Source organism: Cynocephalus volans, chromosome 3, assembly GCF_027409185.1.
Source record: "Cynocephalus volans isolate mCynVol1 chromosome 3, mCynVol1.pri, whole genome shotgun sequence".
Lineage (NCBI taxonomy): Eukaryota > Metazoa > Chordata > Mammalia > Dermoptera > Cynocephalidae > Cynocephalus > Cynocephalus volans.
Window position 1 is genome coordinate 69,454,175 of NC_084462.1, and position 26,068 is coordinate 69,480,242.

At 34.0% G+C, this 26,068-nt stretch overlaps 1 protein-coding gene across 5 annotated transcripts in view; it reads left to right on the forward strand.

Annotated features, from left to right (window-relative positions):
- The window catches only part of UACA (uveal autoantigen with coiled-coil domains and ankyrin repeats), a 115,181-nt gene extending 91,858 nt beyond the window's left edge, over positions 1 to 23,323 (forward strand). For 3 of the 5 annotated variants that reach the window (XM_063089658.1, XM_063089662.1, XM_063089660.1), the window contains exons 10-19: positions 850 to 918; positions 1,963 to 2,070; positions 6,443 to 6,475; positions 6,981 to 7,079; positions 10,676 to 10,724; positions 11,650 to 11,702; positions 13,670 to 16,408; positions 18,183 to 18,335; positions 20,176 to 20,241; positions 23,128 to 23,323. In XM_063089658.1, coding sequence (XP_062945728.1) covers positions 850 to 918; positions 1,963 to 2,070; positions 6,443 to 6,475; positions 6,981 to 7,079; positions 10,676 to 10,724; positions 11,650 to 11,702; positions 13,670 to 16,408; positions 18,183 to 18,335; positions 20,176 to 20,241; positions 23,128 to 23,199 — 3,441 coding nt within the window. In that variant the 3' untranslated portion in view covers positions 23,200 to 23,323. The remainder of the gene's footprint in view (positions 1 to 849; positions 919 to 1,962; positions 2,071 to 6,442; positions 6,476 to 6,980; positions 7,080 to 10,675; positions 10,725 to 11,649; positions 11,703 to 13,669; positions 16,409 to 18,182; positions 18,336 to 20,175; positions 20,242 to 23,127) is intronic. The other 2 variants (XM_063089659.1, XM_063089661.1) reach the window with 1 other exon arrangement.
- Positions 23,324 to 26,068: the final 2,745 nt, after the last annotated feature.

Sequence of the window (26,068 nt, forward strand, 5' to 3'; positions counted from 1 at the left end):
TTCGTAACAGAGTGAAATATTTATTGTTATGGGGAAATTCTTCAATACAATAGGATATGAAGAAAAAAAGGAAGGAAGAAATAGCTTTCTAAATTAGTTATTGTGTAGATTTAATCAATAAAGAGGAGGTTATTTGTTCTCTTGTTTAATAATTGTGTTGTGCTTTTGTTAAAGCAAATCTCTAAGCTGGAATAACAATATATACCCAACCAAGTTATTTAGAGGTCTTTTCTGTATCTCAGGTCACGGGATTGTCTGTCTCTTCCTCACCACACCTCTTGATATTTTATTTGAGCAGTGCTTAGAGAAATAAATAAATAAATAAATAATTTCCATATTGTCTTTCAAAATTAATATGACTTCCCCTTCCCCCTCCTTTTTTTTTTTTAACAAAAACTAAATTCTTCCTTTGGGAGTGGTTGGCAATTCTTTATAACACAAAATTTTGTTTTCTGTCTAGTACAAATTCTCCTTTTTAAAACTTGTGACTTTAGTTAAAATGTATACTTCACAATAAGTACTTTAAATTTTGTTATTATTTAGTATTTAAAAAATACACAAGGTCTTCAAAAAGTTCATGGAAGGATCTGTATTATCTTTTAATTCTATTTTTCCATGAACTTTTTGAAGTGCCTTCCTATATACTTGATTTATTTAAAAACCTATATTCTTAAATATGCTTTCCATTTTGGGGTTTTACGTGGAAATACTGCCACCTTGTGTATGTGCAACAAAATTTAATGTTGGATAAATTGAAAATCACTAATTGGGTGTATTATCTATTGAGGAAAATATACTTTTCTATATTCCTGTATTTGCTAACCTGTGCTTTCTTATGTTTTACCAAAGCGAAATTTGACACACATGCAGGATGAAGTAAACATGAAATCAAATCAGAGGGAGCATCAAAACATTCAGGTAAGTAGAAAAGAAAGTTTGGTATCTTTCTTTAATAAGAATTCCAGTGTTGTTTGTAGTGGGATGAGGGGAGAAGACAGGCAGTAAGAGAGTGGGAGAAGTGGGTGAATGAGTGGGGGGAAAGGAAGGGAAATTTGTTATGCTTTGTGATTCTATTTTCTTGCCCAATCCCTTCTAAAAGAATTGACTTGTTATGAATGTTTGGGTCCATATTATGTAATTATGTTATATAACATTAGAAATATGGTCTAGAAAGTATTGTTTTAATATATATTAGGAAAAGCAAATAATTTAACAACTTTATATAATTCTTTGTTGATTTAAATATGTCTGTTTTGTGATGTAAACCATACATTTGTGTTCATTTTGGAAAATTAGTGATAAAAGTGATAGTCATTAATGTAAATAAAATAAAATCTGAACTTTTTCTTAAAATATTTTTTATTTTGATTAAGAAAAATAATTTTGTTAAACTAACCATGCAGTGCTTTTTACCTTTAATGTTGGTCAAAGTTTAAAAAAAAATTATTACATGGGTTATATTGGAGGAAGAACCCATAATTAAATAGTTTATTTTATGATTGAAACGCCATTAAATTATAAATTGAATAGCTGTTTTTAATATAGTAAAAAAAAAAAAGCGTTTTATTTGGGTTTTCTTAGTTTACTATGTATTTTTTATGTTTTATCAGAGCATTGAAATGATTAATTTAACAAAAAGCATTAGATCTCATAAACTTGTGAGGTTTTAAGCAAAAGTTAAAATGGCATGTTCTTCTGCTATTTTCTTTTTCCAGGTGATGCTTTTATTTTTTATTTATTGGAATAGTGATATTTTGCTCTCTTGTATATACTTGTATTTATTAGATATCATAGAATAGTAATTTTCTATATTATTTCTGATGTATAGATTTTGTGATTTGAGTATCATTGAAATTATTTTTATATATGTATGTATCTGTATGATAGCGAACTGCTTTTTAAAATTTCTTTTGTAAGAATTGCTCTTTTTAAGATTGTTCTAGCACCTGTTTATTATTTTAGGATCTGGAGATTGAAAATGAAGATTTGAAAGAGAGGTTGAGAAAAATTCAGCAAGAACAAAGAATACTATTGGATAAAGTCAATGGTTTACAATTACAGCTGAATGAGGTAAATAATCTGCATAAAGAAAATACCCAAGAACTCTTTTATTACCAATAATTGTCATCAATAACATTGTTAATGATCACCTGTCAGATCAAGTCATGGTGCTGGGTGCTAAAGGAGGTAAAATTAGGTCATTGCCCTTGAGGAGAGTTATAGCTCACTAGGGACTCGGCCCTTTACATAAAACTTTCAATGTCATATAAAAAGTAGCGTATGCCAACTAACAGGTAAGGACAGGGTAAGAGACATTCAGAGGAGAGAGGAGAGATCACTGTGGGCTGCTGCTTCTGAGAGGGCACTTCCTATAGGAGATGGTATTTCTTTTGAATTTTGAAGGAAGCAAGAGGGAATCCGAGGGCATTCCAGAGAACATTGTTATGAGTAAAATCCCTGAAGCAGTGATCTGTATTGTATTCTCTGTTGTGTAAACAATTGGAAATAAAAGAAATATCCATAAATTGTTACTTTTAGAGTTAAAGGAGAAAATATATGAAATCTAGTATAATCAGTTCACTCCTTAAATACACATTTTATCATGCACATTACATGTCACAGGTGAAATCTTGTGAGATATTTACATTTCAAAAGTAAGAAGTAAACACATGATTGGTACAGCTGTGTCCTTTTGGTCCTAATTTTTTCTATCACTTTAATATCTTGCTATCTATTTTAGATTTTCCTAAAACTGAATGTATCACCAAACAAATTCATTATCTTATCCTTAAATGAATGATCCCCCTTTTTTTTTCTAAGAGCACAACCACTATCTTTAGTACCTGAGCTAAGCTTACAGTCATCTTTGAGTCTTTCCTTTCCTACTCCTTTTCCCCCATATGTTGATTTAGTTGCCTTATTTAGTCACTGAGATTAAAATTGTGACAGGAAAAACTCTAGATTGGTTATACTTGAAGAACAAATTAGTAAACTGCTAGATAGTGTTAAGTATTCATCCAGATGTAGCACTGTGAGAAAAAGTCATTAAAATTTGCAAGTCCAATGAGAAGAAAATAGAGATAATTTTTGATAATTTTCAAGAATTGAAGAAAAAGATGATTTCAGATGACAGTACACTCTGAGTACCAAGCTGGATAAATAAAAATACAGACATATTAGATACCACATTGTGGAACTATACTCCGTTAGATTTAAAGAGAGGATCTTAAAAGTAGTTAGAAAGGAAAGGCAGACTGACAGGAGAATTTATATTGGCAAAAAGAAAAGACAATCACATCTTTAAAATACTAGAAAAATGAGCCTTCAACCTAGACTTTTATTCCCAAACAATCATTTAAGAGTGAGGGCAAAATAAAGACACTTTCAGACTCTCAAAGACTTAGATAATTTGCCACCCATAGACCCTCAGGAAAAGAACTGCTAAACAATGTATTTCAGCATGAAGAAACCTAAACACAGAGGAGAGAGAGATGAGATATAAGAAACACTGGTGAGCCCAGAAATTGATAAAATATGTTGGTAAAATTAAATATTCACTATAAAAATTAAATACCATCTTTGGTATGGTTGAAGGTAGGGGTAACTTCTAGGTTAAAGTAATAGTTCTAACACATGCATTTACTTTCTCTTTTATTCACATCCATACTAAAAGGATGGCAAAGGGTCATTTCAAAAGCATCCTTCAGGTCAAACAGAGGGATGGTGTATTAGTCTGTTTCTGTTGCTTATAACAAAATACATGGAACTGGGTATTTTACAGAGAAAACCTTGTAATTGCTTACAGTTTCTGGGGCTGGGAAGGCTGAAGTCCAGGGAATGCATATGGTGAGAGCCTTGGTGGTGGCGACAGTGACAGTAGTGTATCACATTGCGAAAATGATGAGCAGAGAGAGACTAATCTCTCGTGCTTTTCTTTTAAAGCCCTTAGAACCATGCCCATGACCACCATTTTTAATCCATTCACTATGGCATGGTCCTACAATCTAATCACCTCTTCAAGGCCCTATCTTTCAGTTATCATAATAGGATTTCCCACCTTCAACAGTTATAGTGGGAGTTAAGTTTTGGGGGGACATGCAACTCAAGGCAGATGGATGACACAGTAACAAAATGTCGAATCTGGAAAGCAGACAAATAATGATTAATGATTTAATAAACTTGAGAAATCTGAATCTGAGACCAGTAATGGGGAAAGTGAAGTGATTTATAACTCAGCACCCTTAAAAGGCTCAGGAGTTGGTGGTACCAGGTACCTATGGATTTGTGGGTAAAAGCAGAATTATTGCTTAAAAGTCTGTTTAAGGAACAGGTTTCTAAATCCCCTAATTCATTTCATTCAAGTGCAATTATTCCTCTTTGCTCTTCTACCCTCAACAGAAGATTAGAGATTTATTAATCTCTGGAGAGATTAAACAGAGTATCTGAACTGGGGACACTAATTTTAGCTGAGGATGGGTATAACCACACAAAACACTAGATCAAGTGAATTTTGACATTCTGAGTGCTGAGACCCTCCTATTCCTTTTATTCCCCCACTTAGCTACCGGAACACTGTGAGTTCCAGTGAGTTTTTCACCAGCCAGACAGGAGTTTAGAAGTCTTCTAAAAGGAATCTTTCCAGCCCAAGAAGGAAATACTTAAAATCACTGAAATGAGGGGTTTCATAGCTAGCTGGCCCAACCATATCATCGTGCAATAAAGCTCTTAGTCACACACAGGCTTAGACCTTCTAGTCAGTTCTTAAGTGCTGCACTCTTAAACATTAGCAGAAACCAAGGTGCCAGACATCTCCATGGAAAGTAGAGTCTAAACAAACACAAGAGACACTCAGAAGAAATGGATTATACAGGGAAAGGAAATTTTAAAAACCAGTAAACCAAGAACTGCCTTGTATTACTATCTTCAGTGAGAAAAGAGGCTATTATACCTATAAATTAAGAACAAAATGTTTTAAAAAGGAAACATGATATGAAAAATAAAGCCAAGAAAATGGCCAGCAAGTGTAGGAAAAACATAAAGACTTGGCAAATAGAAAAGACAGGAATATTGTAGAACAGACTGAGAGGTCCAACATTTGAATAATAGGTGTTCCAGAGAGAGAGAGAGAATAGAGGCAAGAAAATCAATAATAAAGTAATCCCAGAAAACTGAAAGACATGATTTTTACAGATCGAAAAGACCCACAGTCAATGAAGGTAGGTCCACACCAAAGTAATCATTGTGAAACTTTTACTGAGAACAAAAAAGATCCTACAAATGCCCTCTCTGCCTCCCCAGAATTTTAAGTTACATGTTCAAAGATCAGCAATCAAAATGGCTTTGAATCTGTCAACCATAACATTGGAAATGAGAAGACAGTGGGACAATGCTTTCAGTATTTTTAAGAAAACAATTTTATAAATGCCCAATCATATGAGAGGATAGAATAAAGATAATTTCAGATATGCACTGTGTATTAGTACTCTGTTGATGTGTAACAAGTTGACCTCAAATTTAGCAGCATAAAACAACAGATGTTTATTATCTGATGCATGTTCTGAGGGTCAGGAATCTGGAGATAGCTTGACATTGTGATTCTGGCTCAAGGTCCCTCATGAGGTTACAATCAAGCTGGTGGCTAGGGCTCCAGTATCTGAAGGGCTAAAGCCTCTGTTTCCAAGCTCACTGACTTGTCAAGAGGCTCTGGCTCCTTGCCATCAGGGCTTCACCATAGGACAGCTTATGACATAGCAGCTTTGAACAAGAGAATTAACAATTTTCATTTAACATGTATATTTAACTCTGGACTTTAGAAATATGGAATGTATATTTGTTTCAAGTATACAAGGATAGTGGTGCAGAAGTTAATTTTATTATGCTTTAAATAATACTTAAAGTATAGAAATAGCACATTATACTCATGTATATGTGATGTATTTCACAATAAAAAAAGTTAATACCAAAAAGAAGGCAGTTATCAATAATTTAGGTGTGTGGTAATAACAAAGGACTGAACTATATAGTCAGGGCCATGGGATTGGAGAGGAGGGAGTGGACAAAAGACATGAGGATTAAGAGCAAGTACGACTTGGTGATTGATGGGTTCTCAAAAGAGTTAAAATTGCTTCTGAACCTGGTGAGTAAGAAGAATGAATGACAGCTCATACAACAGAGTTGGTAGTGCACAGACAATTTCTTTTCCCATCCTTGTCCCTAACCTTAAAGACATGTGCCAGTCTTTTAAAAAGATATTTGTCAGGCTCATGCCTTTTAAAATAAACTTTCATCAGCTGGCCAGTTGGCTCGGTTGGTTAGAGTGCAGCCTTGTAACACCAAGGTCAAGGGTTTGGATCCCCATGCCAGCCAGTCACAAAAAGAAAAAAAAAAAGCTTATAAAATACACTTTCAAAAGTTAAAATACATTTCTTCTTTTTAAATTTAGGAAGTAATGGTTGCTGATGATCTTGAAAGTGAGGTAGGATGATAAATTTTATTTTAAAGCTGTAAAAATGTTTTGTAAATTGAGTATGATATTATAGTAGAGGCTTAAGTCCTGAATTGGGATGGAGACCAGGATTCTATTTCTGGTTATTACAAACAAAAACGTACACATGACTATAAAGCTATGTTTTGAATATAGTGGCCTCTGGGTTATTATAGGCATTTTGTTGTTATTGCCTCTGAATGTTTTATTTTCTGTGAAACTTGTTGTGAAAAGATGTAAAATTCTAAACATTATAAAGAAAATGATAATACTGATTTAAAATAACAGAAATTTGAATTTTTCATATCACTTGTATATACTGAATGTTTTAGTAGTATATTTGTAGAAACTATCAAATAGTTAAAATCCACTAGGTTGGAGAATTTATTAACTCCGGTCCTCAAAGTAATTCCAATATACAGTTGCCGAAGTACATTTTTATCCCAATTTTAAGCACAGGGTAATACTACTCTGAATTTATTCCTTTTCATTTCAGAGAGAAAAACTGAAGTCCCTTTTGGCAGCTAAAGAAAAGCAACATGAGGAAAGCTTAAGAACTATTGAGGCTCTGAAAAATAGATTTAAATATTTTGAGGTATAGAAAGCTTAAATTATTTTCTATAATTCTTAATCGATAGTGGTAGGGGGCTTGGCGTCAGATGTGAATTTGAATAAGTCTGTTCTTTATAGTATGACCTCAGACAATTTTCTGAGCTTGTTGCTTCTTTGGCAAAATTGGGATGATTGTCCTCTTCTCCACAGAGTTGTAAAGGTTAAGTGAGATCATTTAAATTAATTAGTGTGTAGTTGACATTTAGTTTTGGTTCCGGTTTCATCTTTTCTGTTGTCCATCCTTGCCTTTACAAAACTTCATATTTTTACTTGTAAATTTGCTGTGATTATGTTGGTAATCACTATAAATGAATGATGGTATGTACAGGGTTATCTCAGAAAGGTTTGTGTACACTGTTAAAAGTGTGTAAATTGATGAATTTTCACAATTTTAACACTTCCAGATCAAGAAACAGAACATTACCAGTACCCAGAAGCCTCCAATTACAACCCACTTTTCCCTACTCAAGAGAGTAGTCAAGGGTAACTACTCTCTTGACTTTTAACTGCATGGATTCATTTTGCAAGGCCATAATATGTTTTATAAATGTTGTTCATCACTGGGGGTCACTGAAGAGAGTGGCTGATTCAGTATGAAATCTTTTGTCCTTATTGCGGATTATAACTCTAAAGTTATATTAAAAAAGTGTCTTAGTCCATTTGTGCTGCTGTAACAAAATACCTGAGACTGGGTAACTTATAAAGAACAGAAATTTATTTTTTACAGTCTGGAAGATGGGAAGTTCAAGATCAGGGTACTGGCATTTGTTGTGGGCCTTATTGCTGCATGTTCACATGGCAGAAGGGGCAAATGCTGTGTCCTACATGGTGGAAGGCAAAAGGTCAGAAAGGGGCCTAAGCTAGTTCCCTTCAGCTCTTTTATAAGGCACTAGTATGTTCATGAGGGCCCTGATGACTTCATCACTTCCCAAAAGGCCCCATTTCTTCCACCACTATGAGAATTAAGTTTTAACACATTTTGGGGGACATTCAGACTACAGCGAAAAGTAATTTTTTTCTTTGTAAATAAAAGACTACCTGTACAGCTGTGACAAAGAATGTAAAACATGGATTCATCTCACAAACGTAAAGTTGCATGAAAGAAAGAGTGCGTACTATACAATTTGATTCTTACGAAGTTCAAAGCAGATGAAACTAATCAGTGGTGTTGGGGATTAGTATAGAGGCCATCCTTTGGTGAGAGCTTTCTGAGCAGGCCGGGCCCATGGAAGCTTCTGGGGTGCTGGAAACGTTCTGTATCTTGATCTGGGTTGTGATTACACAAGGTATACATATTCAAAAATTTATTATACCATACGCTTAATATTTATTTGCTTTACTACAGGTGACTTATGCCTTGGTAAATCTTTAGAAATAGAGAAAAAAAAAAGCGTTTTTTTATATTTATATGACTAAATTCTAATGATTATTCAGAACTGTAGTTTTGTAAGCTAAAGAATGATCTAGCTGTAGTGGCTTTTATCTTTTTCACATTTGAAGACTTTTTTAAGGTTAATTGCGAAACTAGTAGAAGCTAACATTTTCACAGCACCAGCCATGTGTCAGGAACTGCTTTGAGCACTTTACATGCATTAATAAGCACATAAACCCTATGTGGTAGGTTTTATTATTATTTGCACTTTATAAGTGAGGAGGCTGAAGCACAGAGAGGTTTACATATGAAAAGGTTTCACACGTAGTAAGTGGCAGATCTGAGTCTTGAACCCAGGTATCTGGCTGTTTTGGTCTTCTAACTGCAATTCTGGTTTTACACTTAGAATAGCTTGAATGAGAAAATGCAGGTGTATATATGGAGCCTTTGAAATATTCATCAAAGTTGGACACCTATGATTTGGTTACTATTTATGTATTACTTTTCTTCTAAGAGGTAGATTCTCTGAATGTCCTAAGAATAAGACATTTTTCTGTAGCTTTGGACAAACTCTAGTTGTCTAGTTTGTTGAGTCTGTAACTTTCAATAAGGTCATAATAAGCTATAGAAAAGTAACATTTTTTAAAATAACAAAACAATACATATCTATTTCAGAAAAATTAGAAAATATAGTTAAACTAAAAGCAGAAAATACACCTATAGTCCTAGCACTGTTGGCACTTGACCAGTATCCTTTCAGTCCTTTGTGCATTATTTCTTTGTTACTCAATCAGCAGGTGGGAACATACTGTACATCCTGTTTTGTAACTTTTCCCATTCAGTGTAATGGGGACATTTTCCTCAGTGAGTGCATATTCATTGTGATGAATTTTTATACTAGAAATGAGTGTTTACTTTTAAACAGAAAATTACAGGTCCATCTTACTTACATATAACTCAGTATTTATGAAAGTAGCCATTAAAAGCTAAGAATTCATCATTACAAATATTGAGTATCCACTCGTGTATCATCTCACATGCTTAAAAACCTTTGAAAACTGCCAACAGAATTACTGTATTGTGAATTACGTGTAATACTTAATATGTAGGTATTTACCTTATGTTTATAGATAAAATATGGGGAAATATGGATATTTTAGAATGAGGCTAATTTTATGTTATAATTCGTGCATTTTCATTTGAGTAATAAAGGAAAGGTAATAAAACCAAATTAAGTATTTTGAACTACTATGTGCTTTGGCTTTCCCCCCACCAATACAGGATAAGCCCATTTAGTAGTTATTGCAAACTCTGGTATTAAATATTGCATAGAACAAAAAGCTTAACTAAGCTTACAGATATTTTTCCATATGTTCGGAACACTAAGGATTAATGGAGGTGGCACTAATTCAGTTACGGAACTGTGGAAAATTTTTATACTGGTCACCTAACTCTGAGTTTGATATATAGCTGTTAGTACTAATGAAACCAAATACACAAACATGAACTACATCTGCATATCCTTGTTCTTTAAGTATAATATTTTAATTTATATATTAGATTTTTTGTATTGGCTTACTTGGGAAAAGGAGCAATCCAAGTATATTTCCATTCATAGTATCTGAAGTTTCTCTATTATTTTCTTTTTCCTAACTGATGCATTGATGAACTTATTACTAACTGTGTACAGGTTTTTGATGCAGTTTTTTTTTTCTGTTCTTTGTCTCCTTTTGCCTTCAAAAGTAATCAATATTCTGTAAATTCTGAAAGGGTTACACTAATATTTCATAGTCAGTGAAGAAGGGTTTCTGCCCCTAACAGAAGTAAAGTAAAATGAGTCCTTGTTGCAAATATGGCACTTTCTTCCTTTTGAGGTAAAGCAGCAGCAAACACTAGATACTGAAAGTTGTTTCAGTTAATTTGGTGCTCACTTTTTTTGTTTGTTTTGAGCAATAAAGTTTTTCCTTGAAACACTTGGCTGCTTTTATTAAAATGCTTAGTGAAATAGTTATTCCCAACTGTTCTCTCTAATTGTTGCTAGTGCTGTACCTTTTTGTGGGTTCCAGTAGAATAATACTCAGGAGAAACAAGGAATGTCAAAAATGTAGTTTTAATGACTGGACCATTTAGAGCTAAAATAGATACAGAATTGAACAAAATGAAGCAGCATTCACCTAAAATGTTTTAATTTATGCTTCTGATTTCAGAGTGATCATTTAGGATCAGGAAGTCATTTCAGTAATCGTAAGTATGAAGGTATAGATTATCATTACAGTTCACCCAGTTCAAGCAAAGAAGAATGTTAATGCCTGTTTATTTGTCCAACTGTACATGATACTCCTGCTGCTAAACTTCACCCATCTACTTATGTGTTATACCTCAACAGATAGAACTAGGAGGTTAAAATGACTACTGTAGCCTCTAATGTAAAGTCTGGTAATCACTGAGGCTCTGATTTTCCTTAACCACCTATATTTTTAAGTCATGTATTGTATGAATTACCAAATTTGCCTTGTTGATTAGTAGAAATTTATCTTGTGATGTTTAGGGCTTGTTTTTTTATGGAAAGAAACATAGTTTTCTGACTTGGAGAAATTGATCCTAATGCAGGTCAGCACTTTAAAATTATAAGTTCCATAAACAGTTATTTACTTGTTAATTATTTTAAGACTGTACTTCCAAGGTCAAGGGTTTGGTTCCCTGTACTGGCCAGCCACTCATACACTACCCTCCTCCCCCCTCAAAAGGCTATACTTAGTTCAACTTCACTTTTGTTTATTCTCCAATTTTAAACAATTGCCCTAGAAAATCTGTCTTTGTTTCTTCCTAGTGAATATCTAAGCACAGCAGTAATATTTATCCTATAAATTTCAAAGAATCCCATTTTATTTTGACTGATTGTAAGATATATATTTTATAATAATCATGTAGCCTATTTAGTTTAACAGTCCTCTGTTTCTAAAAACTAATTTAGTATCTATTGTTAGTAGGCTGTAGATACTTCCTTAATGTTTATAGAAATAAGGAGGGAAACATGGGTATTTTAGAACAAGAATAATTTTATGTTGTACCTACTGCTTTTCTTTTGTTTGAATAATAAAGGAGAGGAAATAACACCAAATTAATACTTAGCTTACTTTGGCATGAATATTTAAGATATCATTTATTTGGACTTATTTAGGCAAAGAAGATATGCTTCTCAAACAAGGTCAAATGTACATGACAGACTCACAGGTAATACTTTTTTTTAATTTTAAAAAATATTTAAAGAAAATATTTGTGCCTTTATAAAAAAGGCAATGGCATCATATTTATTAAGTGTATGTATATATTTTGAGTAAGGTTTTCATTATCAAAGGAAAATTGGTCTTGCTTTCTTGAGTGTAATAAAAGCAGATATTGCTGTTTCTGGTGCCCTCTAGAGTGTTTTTGATGATAGTGACTTAAATGAGAGATTTGAATTACAATTTCTTTGTCTTTGCTAGTAAGCCTCTATTTTTTAACAACGATCAGTTAACTTCATACTTATATAAAGGGGAAGACAGGTATAATAATTCAAAAGTAATTTGTTTTGGCTTCAAAATGTATTTTTTCTTGCAATTGAATATATATTCTATGCTTTGGAAATTCACCTAAAGAATTTCTCTTTCCTAAAGAAAGAGAAGGTAGAGTGTTGTCTGATTTTCTTATTTTTTATGTGCTCCTCACCTTTTCTTTCAAGTAGTTACAAGGTTTGCATTTCTAGCACCTTCTATGGATTTCAGAACTGATAAATATTTAAAAGTCTTTTAAGGGCTTTTTTTACATACTTTCATCTTTGGGCGTAGCCTAGATGAGGTCTATGATCTCTTTGAGATGGAAAATTTTAAGATTCTAAATTGAGAGAATGGTTATCAACTAGCCAGTATTTTTTTTTTTTTTTTTTTTTGTCTTTTTCGTGACTGGTACTCAGCCAGTGAGTGCACCGGCCATTCCTATATAGGATCCGAACCCGCGGCTGGAGCGTCGCCACGCTCCCAGCGCCACACTCTCCCGAGTGCGCCATGGGCTCGGCCCTCAAGTAGCCAGTATTTAAGAAGATTAGGTAAATATTTGATTATAATAAAACAAGTATGGAAGTTATAAAGCAGTGTAAGTAATTTCTTGGTTTTAGTCTGAAAGTCTTAGCCTAAAGATAATTGGTAAGTTGAAAGATAATTTAAAAGCAGACTGAGACTGGGAAATTATTCCATGTTTTCGATTTTCTTTTCTTTATCCAGGGGAAGGCAGTTCAGATTCAACTGCATAACAGTAAAACCTGCCTATTAAACTAATGGGATGTACTCATAGCATATGGCTTTTATCAATGAATTAGTATTTCAAAAGAGCTATATGGGGAAAATAAAAATAGTTAAATTTAGTCTTTCAAGATTGTATGTTCTAATATTTGCGAACTATTTTACTGAGAAGTTTAATTATACAGGTACTTTTTTGTCAGCATTTAATAGAAGGAACAAGATATCAATAAAATTTTGTACTAAGATTATGTACTAAATTTTAATTTATCTTCCTATTTGAGAGAAGAAAACTTTTTGTGTGTGTGTGTGTGAGTTGACTGACATTCTCTTTACAACTCCCATACTAGCTGGGTTTATTTTGGTGATATTTTTATAATTTAAAGAACATTACATTGGAGTTAACAATGAGTTTTCAGAAGTCATATATCTTATTAGAACTTAAATAATATATAATTCTGTGAAATTATTTGCATATTTACAATTGTAGTACTTGTTTTAATTCAAGGGTTCTGATGGCTTTCTTCAGAATTTGAATTTCTAGGCATATTATGTACCATAAAACATAGAAATATTAAATATATTTTGATAAGGTTGATATTCATGTGTTGGGTAGGTGTTATGAATGCGGAAAGAAAGAGAAAATAGTGCCCAGAGGCCCCAGCTATTTTCCTTCTTTATTCTGCCAGAAATAGACTTAAGTGAACAGAACTCTGAAAATGTTCTGAGTGTATTAAGGAAATCCTACCCAGAACTGTTTTTCTTACCACAAAAATCAGTGCTGTGACTTTTTTTTCCATCTTACTAGTATGAGAACCCTTTGACTCCTGATGATGTGGAAACTTTCTATAAGTTTGGCAATAAGTACTTATAATAAGTGTCTTCTTTAGGCTTCTGTGATTGATGTCCTTTTTTTTTACTTTTCAGTGTACTTTCACAGGTATGCCAGCTCATATGCAAAGCAGATCTATGTTAAGACCTTTGGAGCTATCTCTACCCAGTCAAACCTCATACTCTGAAAATGAAATTTTAAAGAAAGAGTTAGAAGCAATGCGGACTTTCTGTGATTCAGCAAAACAAGACCGACTCAAGCTCCAAAATGAACTGGCTCACAAGGTGGCAGAGTGCAAAGCTTTAGCGTTAGAATGTGAAAGGGTGAAAGAGGATTCAGATGAACAGATAAAGCAATTAGAAGATGCATTAAAAGATGTGCAGAAGAGGATGTATGAGTCAGAAGGGAAAGTTAAACAAATGCAGACTCATTTTCTTGCCCTTAAAGAGCACCTAACAAGTGAAGCAGCTACAGGGAATCACAGACTAACAGAGGAACTGAAGGATCAGTTGAAAGACATGAAAGCAAAATATGAAGGTGCTTCAGCAGAAGTGGGAAAATTAAGAAACCAAATCGAGCAAAATGAGATGTTAGCAGAAGAGTTTAAGAGGGATGAAGGCAAGCTGATAGAAGAAAATAAACGATTGCAGAAGGAATTTAGTATGTGTGAAATGGAGCGAGAGAAGAAAGGAAGAAAGGTCATAGAGATGGAAGGCCAGTTAAAAGAATTGTTAGCAAAATTGGCCCTTTCCATTCCAACGGAAAAGTTTGAAAACATGAAGAGCTTATTATCAAATGAAGTTAATGAGAAAGCAAAAAAGTTATTAGAGACGGAAAGAGAATATGAAAAATCAGTTAGTGAAATTAGACAGTTAAGGAGAGACCTTGAGAATGTTAAGGCCAAGCTTGCTCAGCATGTCAAACCAGAGGAACATGAACAGCTCAAGAACAAATTGGAGCAAAAATCAGGGGAACTTGGGAAGAAGGTCACTGAGTTAACATTGAAAAATCAGACGTTACAGAAAGAGATAGAAAAGGTTTACCTGGATAATAAGCTCCTCAACCAGCAAGTACATAACTTAACTATTGAAATGAAAAATCAGTATGTTCCTTTAAAAGTAAATGAAGAAATGAAAAAGTCACATGATGCAATTATTGATGATTTGAATAAAAAGCTTGTAGATGTAACACAAAAATACTCAGAAAAGAAGTTGGAAATGGAGAAATTGCTGATGGAAAATGACAGCTTAAGTAGGAATGTTAACCGCCTGGAAACTGTGTTTGTACCTCCTGAGAAACATGAAAAAGAGATAATGGCTCTGAAATCCAATATTGTTGAACATAAAAAACAGCTATCTGAACTTAATAAAAAATGTGGTGAAGACCAAGAGAAATTATATGCACTTATGTCTGAAAACACTAACTTGAAAAAGACTATGAGTAATCAGTATATGCCAGTTAAAACCCATGAAGAGATTAAAACTACACTGACTAACACATTAGATAAAACTAACAGAGAATTATTGGATATGAAGAAAAATTTTGAAAATATAAATCAAGAATTTATAAAAATAAAAGATGAGAATGAAATATTAAAAAGAAACCTGGAAAACACTCAGAACCAAATAAAGGCTGAATACATCAGCCTAGAAGAGCACGAGGAAAAGATGAGTGCTGTAAGTAAGAGCATGAAAAAGGTACAGGATAATAATGCTGAGATACTGGCTGATTACAAAAAAGGCCAAGAAGAGATTGTGACACTGCATGCTGAAATTAAAGCCCAGAAGAAGGAGCTTGACACAATACAAGAATGCATTAAGCTAAAATATGCTCCAGTTGACAGCTTTGAAGAGTATGAGAGAAAATTTAAAGCAACAGAGAAAGAACTGAAAGAACAGTTATCAGAGCAGACACAAAAGTATAGTGTCAGGGAAGAAGAAGCCAAGAAAAGCAAGCAAGAAAATGACAAGTTAAAGAAGGAGATCGCCACATTTCAGAAAGATTTAAAGGATAAGAATGTTCTCGTTGAGCATTTTCATGAAAAGGAAAGAGCATTAAGCAGAAAAACAGAAGAGCTAAACAAGCAGTTAAGAGACCTGACACAGAAGTACACTGAAGTAAAGAATGAGAAAGAGAAGCTAGTAGAAGAAAATGCCAAACAGACTTCTGAGATACTTGCAGCACGGAATCTTTTGCAGAAACAGCATGTTTCATTGGAACAGGTTGAGGCTCTGAAAAAATCTCTTAATGGCACAATCGAGAGTCTAAAGGAAGAACTGAAGAATAAACAAAGGTGTTATGAGAAAGAGCAGCAGACAGTGACCAAACTGCATCAATTGTTGGAGAATGAAAAGAATTCTTCTGTGCCCCTGGCAGAGCATTTGCAGATTAAGGAGGCATTTGAGAAAGAAGTTGGAATCATGAAAGCTAGCTTAAGAGAAAAGGAAGAAGAAAGCCAAAACAAAACTGAAGAAGTCTCCAAACTTCAGTTTGAGGTTCAGAATACTAAACAAGCATTAAAAAAATTAGAGACTAGAGAGGTAGTTGATTTGTGTAAGTATAAAGCAACAAAAAGTGATTTGGAGACACAGATTTCCAATTTAAATGAAAAATTGGCTAATCTGAATAGGAAGTACGAGGAAGTATGTGAGGAGGCTCTGCATGCCAAAAAGAAGGAACTGTCTACAAAAGATGAGAAGGAATTACTACATTTCAGCATTGAGCAAGAAATCAAGGATCAGAAGGAACGATGTGATAAGTCCCTAACAACAATCACGGAGTTACAGAGAAGAATACAAGAATCTGCTAAACAAATAGAAGCGAAAGATAATAAGGTAGGTACAAAGTAGCCTGCATGGCTATGCACTGGAAACCCCAGAGCAGAACTCCCAGAGTAGAAGAAGAATAGGACTCTTTACCATAATGTTCCACAGATAGGTTTACAAAAGTATCATCAAGTGACCATTAAATGCTACCTTTCCAGTTTGACTACTGGTGTGCAAAAAATTCTGAATTGGAAAAAAGTGAAGTAATAGACAAAGTTCAAAAGCATTTTTCCTTCTTTTTCTTTAGCTGGTACAGCCAAGAATTGAGGAAAGATGGAAGGACTCAAGGTTCACTTGCCTAATAGATGAAGAGTCAAAATCCAGTGGATTTATGGCATCTGAAAAATGGGGATAGAGAGTAGGAAGAAAAAAGCTGTTTCTGAGCTGCAGGAAAGCAGACACTGAGTAGCATCCCAAACTTGTTCTTGCCACTCGCTCAAACCAGTAAACTGAGTCCTCCAATTCATTTCACATTCTGTCCCCCATATCTTTGTACAGATTAGTCCCCTCACCATTCCCCTCCTTTCTACTGAGTTCAATCCTTTACATTCTTTAACACCTTATCCTCCTTCCTAAAACCTTCACTGTCCAATCTAGCCTACAGTAAATGGTTCCTCTTCCAAAATACATGTTTTTCTTTTGGCTTTGCCATCCATTTAAAACATATATATTACTGTGTTAGAATTATGTGGTTGATCTTCCCAACCAGTTGTAAGAGCTGTGTGTATAACTTATCTTTCCTTCTCATCTTTCATTCTTATGGTACAGAATAGGTACTCAACAGTATTGTTGAAACTGGTAGTTGGATAAAGTTTGTACTATGGAGAGGGGATATGAAAATTGACTGCAATTTTATTCATTCAACCAGTAATTATTAAATGCTTTCCTTGTGTCAGGTGCTTGGGATACAGTGATGAGTAAAAGCACTCACAGACCTAGCCCTCCTCAGTGGAGAGGTACAAGTACTAATGTCTGGCATGTCTTCTCATATGATCATGAATTTAAATGCTCAGCTAGTTTGGAAGGTAGTTACGAATATCGTAATATATAATTATTATAGCTGATTATTAATATGTACTTATACGTGTTGCCATTTACTGAGCACGTACTATGTACCAGGCATATATTTACGATTGCATTTGATTTTCTTAACTCTGAAAGATTTTCCACCTTTCACCAATGAGGAAACTAAGGCTCAGAAAAGTAAAGGAAATTAGCCAAATTCACGTAAGTCAGGTCTGTCTGACTTTGCCTGTGCTCTTTCCACTACTCTAAATAGCTTCCCTATTTTTTCTTTTCCTTTTTACAACAAAGTAGTCTTAAATAATACAGCTCTTGAAAGGAACAAGGTATGTAAGTTAATTCTAGAGTTACAAAGGCGATGAGCTTTTACTTTCACACTTTGTTGGAGGGGATAACCCCTACCTTCCTGTGTTCCAGACATTACTTGGAGGATAATTTATATACTTTCAAAGATACTTATTTATTATATTATATAAAAGTAAGAAGATCAAGTTCATATTCAAATCTTAGAATATATGTGACATTTATTCTTAATTTGGTATTACTTTTGTAAGGAATTAACTGAGAGGGATTAAATTAAAGAAATTATATATTGTATGTACTGTTGATAACAACCTTGACAATATTCATACCTCAGTTTTCTGGCTTATAAAGATAAAAGTTTGTGTCTCAAATAAGGAATGATTTCTGTGCAGGTATGTTTATTATATATGAATAAGCGAATAATACGTTTCTCCCATACTTTTTTTTTTTTTTAAAGATAACTGAACTGCTTAATGATGTAGAACGACTAAAACAGGCACTCAGTGGCCTTTCCCAACTCACCTACACCAGCGGGAGCCCCACCAAGAGGCAGAGCCAACTGATTGACACTCTTCAGAACCAAGTGAAATCCCTGCAGCAGCAGCTGGCTGTGAGTAACCAGATGCACGGGGCTTTGTGCTGATATGTGCTGGTTCATGTTTGTTTGTTTGTTTATAAAGCTAGAAATCAAATTGATTGGTAGCTGTGTTCAGATCCAAGAATGTAATCATTTTTGCCAAAAATTAGCTATACTGGTGGTATAATAACATTATTTATTTGGTGCCTACTATACACCAGGCACTACATTAAACATTTTACATTATTTCTAAAGTGTATCTTTATCACAGTCCTACAAAGTAGGCTTCATTCCATCCATTTAATTCTTAAGGAAACAAGATTAAAATACCTGGGGTATGTATGCCTGGGGTCATACAGCTGGAATTTAAACCCGGGACTGGCTGACTCCAAATCCAGCATCTTTCTCACTGTAGTACACACTCTAAAATATTGGTCCCATAGGCATAACCTAGAGGAGGTGTTTTATAATTCTTTACTTTTGTGAGTAAAGATAGGCCTTTCTGTGGTCTTATGCCTTATAAAGGAAAGCTTCTGGATACTTATATCTCCTTTATGTATTGAAAGAAGGCATCTAGATTTAGAGGCTAAAGATGGTGGCTTTGATCTAAGCCCTGTCACTTAAAAGCAAGTGATGTGGAATAACCTTTAGCTTCCGCATCCATACAATAGGACAATAAGAACTGGTTACTTGTTTGTTTACATTTTCAATTGACTGAGCTAATAATATACATTGAAATGCTAAGTAAAACATGCCCCATTCAAATATAAATTGTTGCTAATATTTTCCTATTCTGTAGGAATTGGTTATAAGTTGTTTTTGAATAGAAGAAAGTTATTTTTTTAAGTGTTTATTTTTTAACACTGTTGGCCTACAGATTAATGATGGCACGTTGCTGATTTGGATCTTATCCAAATAAGATCTTGGTCTTTGATAATTGGAAATGTCTGTTTATTATTTATCTTGTTCATGACAGTGAACTAAGCCCTGTCAGGGATAAAGAGAGTGTACTGTTCCTGAAGTCCCCAACAAGTTCTGGGTAGTTGGAGGGGCAAAATATACATCCATGATAAGTGAAATAACAAGACAAGAGATCTCAAATATAGAATTGAGAATGGAGTACCAGATTCTAAGTGATATGGGTTCCTAGGAAGGAAAGATGACTGGTGTGGTGAGAGGTAGTTTCAAAGAGGAAAGGAGTACCTGGCCTGAACTAGTAAAATAGATGGTGTTTTGGTAGGTGAAAGGAAAATAGGGGATCTTGGAGGCAAACCAAATAATGTGAAGAAAGGCATGGAGGTAGAATGCAAGTGGCATGACCAGGGACCAGTAGAAAAGCCTGCCTGTATTTGGGAGCTAATATTTGAGGCCAAATTGTGGGGGCCATTGAGAACCGAGCTGATGAGTTTGGATTCTCTTACATGTAAAGAAGTTTTATCCAAGGTTTTTGAGTCAAAATTGATGTGAGGGAAGAGCTACCTCAGTCTTAGAAACATGAGAGGAAATAGAGCGTAGAGATAGGGAGGCAAGATGGAAGTTTCTGCAGTAATTCAAAGCATAAGTTGATCAGTGTCTGGATAAGTTCATCACATTAGATGTGAACTAAGGCAATAATTTCCTGTTACCTAGGATAAGTGGCATCGCTTTCACTATGAATGTTCCCACATATACATTAGAAAACTTTGTGCTATTGTTATGTTATAGAATTCTGCATTTGGTTGGTCCAAGGTGGTTTGTTATAAGAAGTAGCAGGAGCACTTCCATAGTAATACCACTGTTTGAGCATCAGGCCTGAGGAAATCATTGTCATGAGTCTCCATACATTGGAAATGTTTGCTAACATTTTGATCTGTCCATCTTTCCACATTTGTAGGATGCTGACAAACAGCACCAAGAAGTAATTGCAATTTATCGGACACACCTTCTTAGTGCTGCACAGGTAAAGAACTATTTCTCCTCTGGAAAGGATATTGTTTTAGAGAAAATAATTTTTCATTTTCTAGTAAATTTATGTGAAAGTAATTGATATTTAGAGTAGCTGTAGCCCATATGCTTATTTAAAAATAATTGTGTTTCTTTTAATCATGGCTTGCATGTCTCTGAGAAAAATTTGCAAAGTTATATGGCAACACAACATCTTAAATTTAGTGTTGTCTCCATCTGCTTGTCACTCAGTTTATAGACAGTTTGGCAACATATGATGGCACCACACATTAATGGTATTGCTAGCTGGAGATAATGCCTTGACATCCACACATCAACTAAAAGAGGAGAGTGGAAAGGACTCCATATGTTTTTCAGTAGCTTAGGGATATTTTTTGAAATGTAGAGAATACTAGAAAAGTATGGAAATGACAACCAGGGTGTGCACAGAAGTGTAATAATTAAGGAAAAATTGGTCTATTAAGAGATAATCAATAATACTTATTTATTGAACTTTAAGCTCAGTGAAGTATAAGATCATGAATTCCCTTTAGGGTGTACTGAGAGATCTACTTAAAAAAAGTCATACTAAGAAAATGTTTAACATATGAAGTATGGTATGCTTAATGTTCTGTAGAAATCCTCTAAGCAATATCTCGAAAATTCTCAGAATAGATTTTTTCAGGAAGATGTACTAAAAGAGACAAATTTTGGAATGACAGGTGAGATATAATAGGAATTATTTGGATTTGAAGTGTGTTGGGCCACACTGTAAAAAACAAAAGCAAAAAAAACAAAGAAAGGAAAGATAGGTGTTAAGCGAAAGCTTCAAGGGAAGGTCATTTCAAAAAGAGAACTAGATAAAATAATAAAAAGAAAGAAAGATACTTTACGACATCAAATTCTTAAAATCAGTAGGCCTGCCTTTTCTATAGGAGATGAAGGGGAAATCAATGAAAAAGAATGAATGGTAATATGATAGAAGAAGGTACCTTAAGCTACACTCTTGAGTAGATGGAAGATAAGCTGGGATTTGAAAATGTATTGCAGTTATTAGAGAAGGCTATTGATGGACATCGGAGTGGGAAGTTGAAGGGGGGAAATAGTAGAAAAACATAGAAAAGCTGTATTACAGAAGGTGAGGAACTCACTGATGTTGGCCAAAGGAAGAGCTTGCTCTCGCTGAAAGATACAACAGAACTAACAAGACTTTCTGCTTTGTATGATATATGCTTCTGAAATTTGAAATTATTTTCTACTGAGTCCTAATGAAATATAACAAAAACAATTGGCATCTGAAATAGTCTTGCCTTCTGGAATCGTAAAGTTAGCTAAGAAAGTCAGTTTGGTCAGCTATGGCTAATGTTTGAAATTTAAATATCCTGCTGTTATAGAAACAGATTTTTGAAGCAAAACTTTGTATATTAATAGGAAATGTTGTGCTGGAATCTATTCAAGTGCTCCAGCAAAAAAAAAAAAAAAAAAAAAAAGTGGGGTGTGTGTGTGTTGTAAACCTACCATATTAACTTGCATTTAATCAATCTCTTGCCACTTTTCTAATTTTAAAATGTTTCTTTTTAATTATAAATGGCTAATGTGCATATAAAAATACGCTCAACCTCATCAGTAATGGAGGAGATGCAAATGAACAAGGAAGTATCATTTTTCACCTATGGGATTAGCAAATATTAAGCAAGATGATAGTCTATAGTTTTGGCCAGAATGTGTAGGAAATTGGCATTTATACTCTGTTGGTGGGAATGTAAATTGTTATAATCTCTATAGAGGGAAATTTTGTGGTACTTTGCAAAATTAAAAATCAATCCTGCTTTTTGATCCATTCTTCTCTAAGAATCTGTCCATAAAGATTGGAAATCTATTAAATGTCCATCCTTAGGGGAATGGGTAAAGAAATTTACTATATCCATACAGTGGGATATTATACAATAACTTAAAATAATTAGGTAGCTCTAGAGAAAGATTTCTATGACACTAAGTAAAAAAGCATGTTGCAAAATGATATATATGATCCTATTTAAGTAAAAATATAAATATGGGGATTTTTTTCGAAGTACTATTCTAATTAAAACAAAAAAACAAAACAAAACCTCATCAGTGTCAATCTAAAATGAGTGACAGAGAGACTGACTCTTCAAAGCAAAGAGTTTATTTTGGAATAGCAGGAGATTGCAATCTGGGATATGCATGTTATGGGTAACAGCAGGCCTATAGCAGACCATAGGTGCATCTGGAGAGGTAGGGGCAGGGAGAAACTCTTAAAAGAAAAAAGAAGTCCACATAAGCTGCTTTTAAACAAAGACCATTGGTTGCAGGGGATTGTTGCAGGATGGCGTTAGTTTATTGGTGGAGACAGCAGTTGTTAGGCAAATGTCCTTGTACAAAAGGCTTATCTGGAGTACGTGGTTTTAAGGAATTCCTTGCATAGTTCCTGTCATAGGCATATATGTGGGAGGGTCCCTCCTTCATGGCTCCTGGCTCCATTTTGTTGAGGTTTGACATTAGTGACTCCATTTTGATACTGATAACTTTCACAGCAGCAGCAGTAACAAAAAATTTCCTTATAGTTTATTTTGCTCGTTTATGACTTATGTTGCCTTTATCATCAGAGGCTGTTATTAGAAAAAAGTTTGTTCATTTGTTTTCTGGTAATAGATGTTAAGAGCAACTGCTATGTACTACTTATTAATTGACTTTATTTTCATGATAGAGCTCTATTCCCTTTTCTAATAATTCCTTTAGAAAATCATCACAATGATGAGGACTTAGCATTTGGTGAATCAGAACCAGTTATGCTATATTTATTATAAGGTCTTTGTCTTTGGAATTCTTGTGTAAATGATGATGACATAAAACATTTCTCCCCTTTCTTCTTTCTCTCAAGGGTCACATGGATGAAGATGTTCAGGCAGCCTTACTCCAAATCATACAAATGCGGCAGGGGCTTGTGTGCTAGCAATTAGCACTGACCAGCCAATCTCCATTTTATCCTGCTGGTGCTGAGTATTCTATGTGCAACTCTATGGTCTTTCTGGGCCTTACTGTGCTAGTATAATTAAAATAAAATATATTTTGTTCCATCAGTAGGTTTTTTTAATTAGATGAGCATGTTACTGAGTTTTTCAATTCAGTTCAAATATTATATTTTACATATGTTAATTTTACAGTTGGACAAACAGCATAAAACTTTGCATTGGATTGACTAAATATTTTTAAACTTTTGAGTCTAATAAATTATGAGCCAACTCAGTGGGTCCATACAAAGAGGGGTTAAGCTGAAAAAATGGTTTAAAGATTTTTTTTTTCAGAGAAATTAATTTGATTGGTGGCCACTTTAAAGTGGATCAAAAGATCTTTTGGTTCCTTAGTCAAGCCTTGAGACTTTATGTAGTTTCAAGGAATGCATTGTAGCTTGGCTGGCCAAGTTACATCTTTATTGAGGTAACTTAATGAGTGCCTTTGACTTCTTTTGGAGTTGCAGATTTTTTTCTTTTTACACTAATAACTTTTATGCCTTTTAAAATAAATTTCTTTTCAGAGATGATTTGCAGTGCTTAATTACATTTTGATTAAGAACAGGCAGGGGTGGAATATATTAGGAATTTATAATAAAATTGCCAAATAATCTCTACAACAGTATCTTACTTTTTACTCGTGGTGACTTTTCTTGCCACAGTATTTAGAGAACTATGATAAGCGATACACTAGGCTTTTCAAAGTGTCAGAAAGTTTATAGACTTCTTTTTAACAATTACTTTGACATTTGCTACTGTAGTAACCAAACTCTTATTATACATGAATCCTCCAAATGTTTCATACTTATTTATAGGAAAGTTGTGCTAATGAGATTAATAATATGAAATGCACTTTTCCTACAAAAATAGCATTAGAGAATTGATTTTAGAAAAGATCTCTAATGTTTTAGGCCAAAGTGCAAGAATACAGTAAACTAAAAATATAGAGAGCAAGAATATAATAAAATTGGACATGTTTATAGTAAATAATGCAATCATTTTTATTAATTACATCTCGTTAAGGAAAGTTTATATGTCTTGGTATTTTTATTAATATTTTGTTTGCAATTAGGATTGAAAATTACTAATGTGACTCTTAGCAAATAACTGAACAATTGAGTCATTTCATCTGTTTTCTTAGATTGCAAAATGTGCCTTAGCAATAATCTCTGAGTGTCCTAAACTAGATTTTTTATCCCATTTTGTATAATAGGGAAAATGGACTATCAGAATATCTTCTCACACCAAAGAATAAGCCATCATATTTCTTCAGTGTATAAACAACAGTGCAACGTCAGAATTGATTTATTTTTAATTCTTTAGGTAGATACGAGGGTACTTCAAAAAGTTCGTGGAAAAATTGAGTTAAAAGATCATACAAATCCTTTCATCAACTTCTTGAAGACCCTTGTATATAGTTTTCATAAGCAATATCTGGCTTCTGTAAATTATTATATTTAATGTTGTCCTTCAGCATGAGTTTTAGGTCAACTTTCGAAGCTCTCTAGGGGAGCAAAGTTCTAAACTGAATATCCACATTTGGTGCTGTATTTTCCTTATAGTGGTAAGAAGGGAAACTTATGTGTATTTTATTTTGTCTTCAACCATCAATAAAATGTTTTCTGTAGAATATTGTTTTGAACATCCTTGTAAAAGATTTGCAAGTTAAACTAGTCCACTTACTATCTTTGGGGAATTTATTTTTTTCTTTGGGGAATTTAGATTTGGAAATGATGGGGTCCCAAATTACAGATGATGGTATCTATTTTCAGTTAGCTATCTTGAGTAAAATAGCAATAACCTCCTTAAGTTAATCCTATTATCTAATTCACTCACCTTTTCATATCAAAGGCAGAAGTTGCATTTACAGCACTGAAGACTAAAGCTTTTTAAGTTCGTAAACAAGTGGACAATACTGGTCTCTTTGCCATCTGTGTTCAGAAAGACTGAGATCTGAGCTTGTGGCCAAGAGGAAAGAAGAGCAACTGTTGTCTAAGATGATCTGAGTGCTCTCTGAGAGAATCACTGAATTCCTGTGCAAGTACAATTTTTTGTTGAAAGCAGTTACTCTTGTACTATTTAATTTTTTTCTTATACTCCTGCTTCATCAGAAAGGCTTATTCCTTTTAACAGAGGGTCAGTGTTATAAAGAATGGTCTATTAAAATCAAATATTTTTGCAATGATCATCTTACATTTTAATATTATAGAGACTGTAATCCCTAGTTATACCTACATTGTTCTAAAAGTCCAGATGACTTTTAGCTTGGTCTTTCTTATGGCTTGCTTTTTATTTAACCGTTTTCTCTTGACCCTCACCAAATTTTATACAGTTTAAACTTTTCAGTTATTCTAAATGCATTGGCTCATTGCTACTTTAAAAATCTTGCAGTTTTAGAACATGAGCATTTTTTCCTTCAGTGTTACCAAGAACTCTCCTCTAACAAGAACATAAAAGCTGTTCTCACACACATGCTTCTTACCTACCTGAATGGTTCACGTTCTTTACCTCACTTGTTTCACAGTAGAAAAGGGAAGAGTTTTCAAATTAGTTTTTGGTGTTCACAATGACTAGATGTGTCAGTGCCTGCTTATTCAAACGCCAAACCTTAGATAGCAGTGCTTACAGCTTCTCTTGACATCTACTTCAATGTGGTAGAAGAAAACGACTTCCTATTGCCTCCTAGTTTTCTACATCGCTGGCTTCTGCAACCTTGCGGCGATCTTTTTCTCCTTACGAGTTCTTTGCACCAAAGTAATGGCGGTATCACTGGCACCAAAATATGGATTGAAGGAGAATTGCCTGTGATGA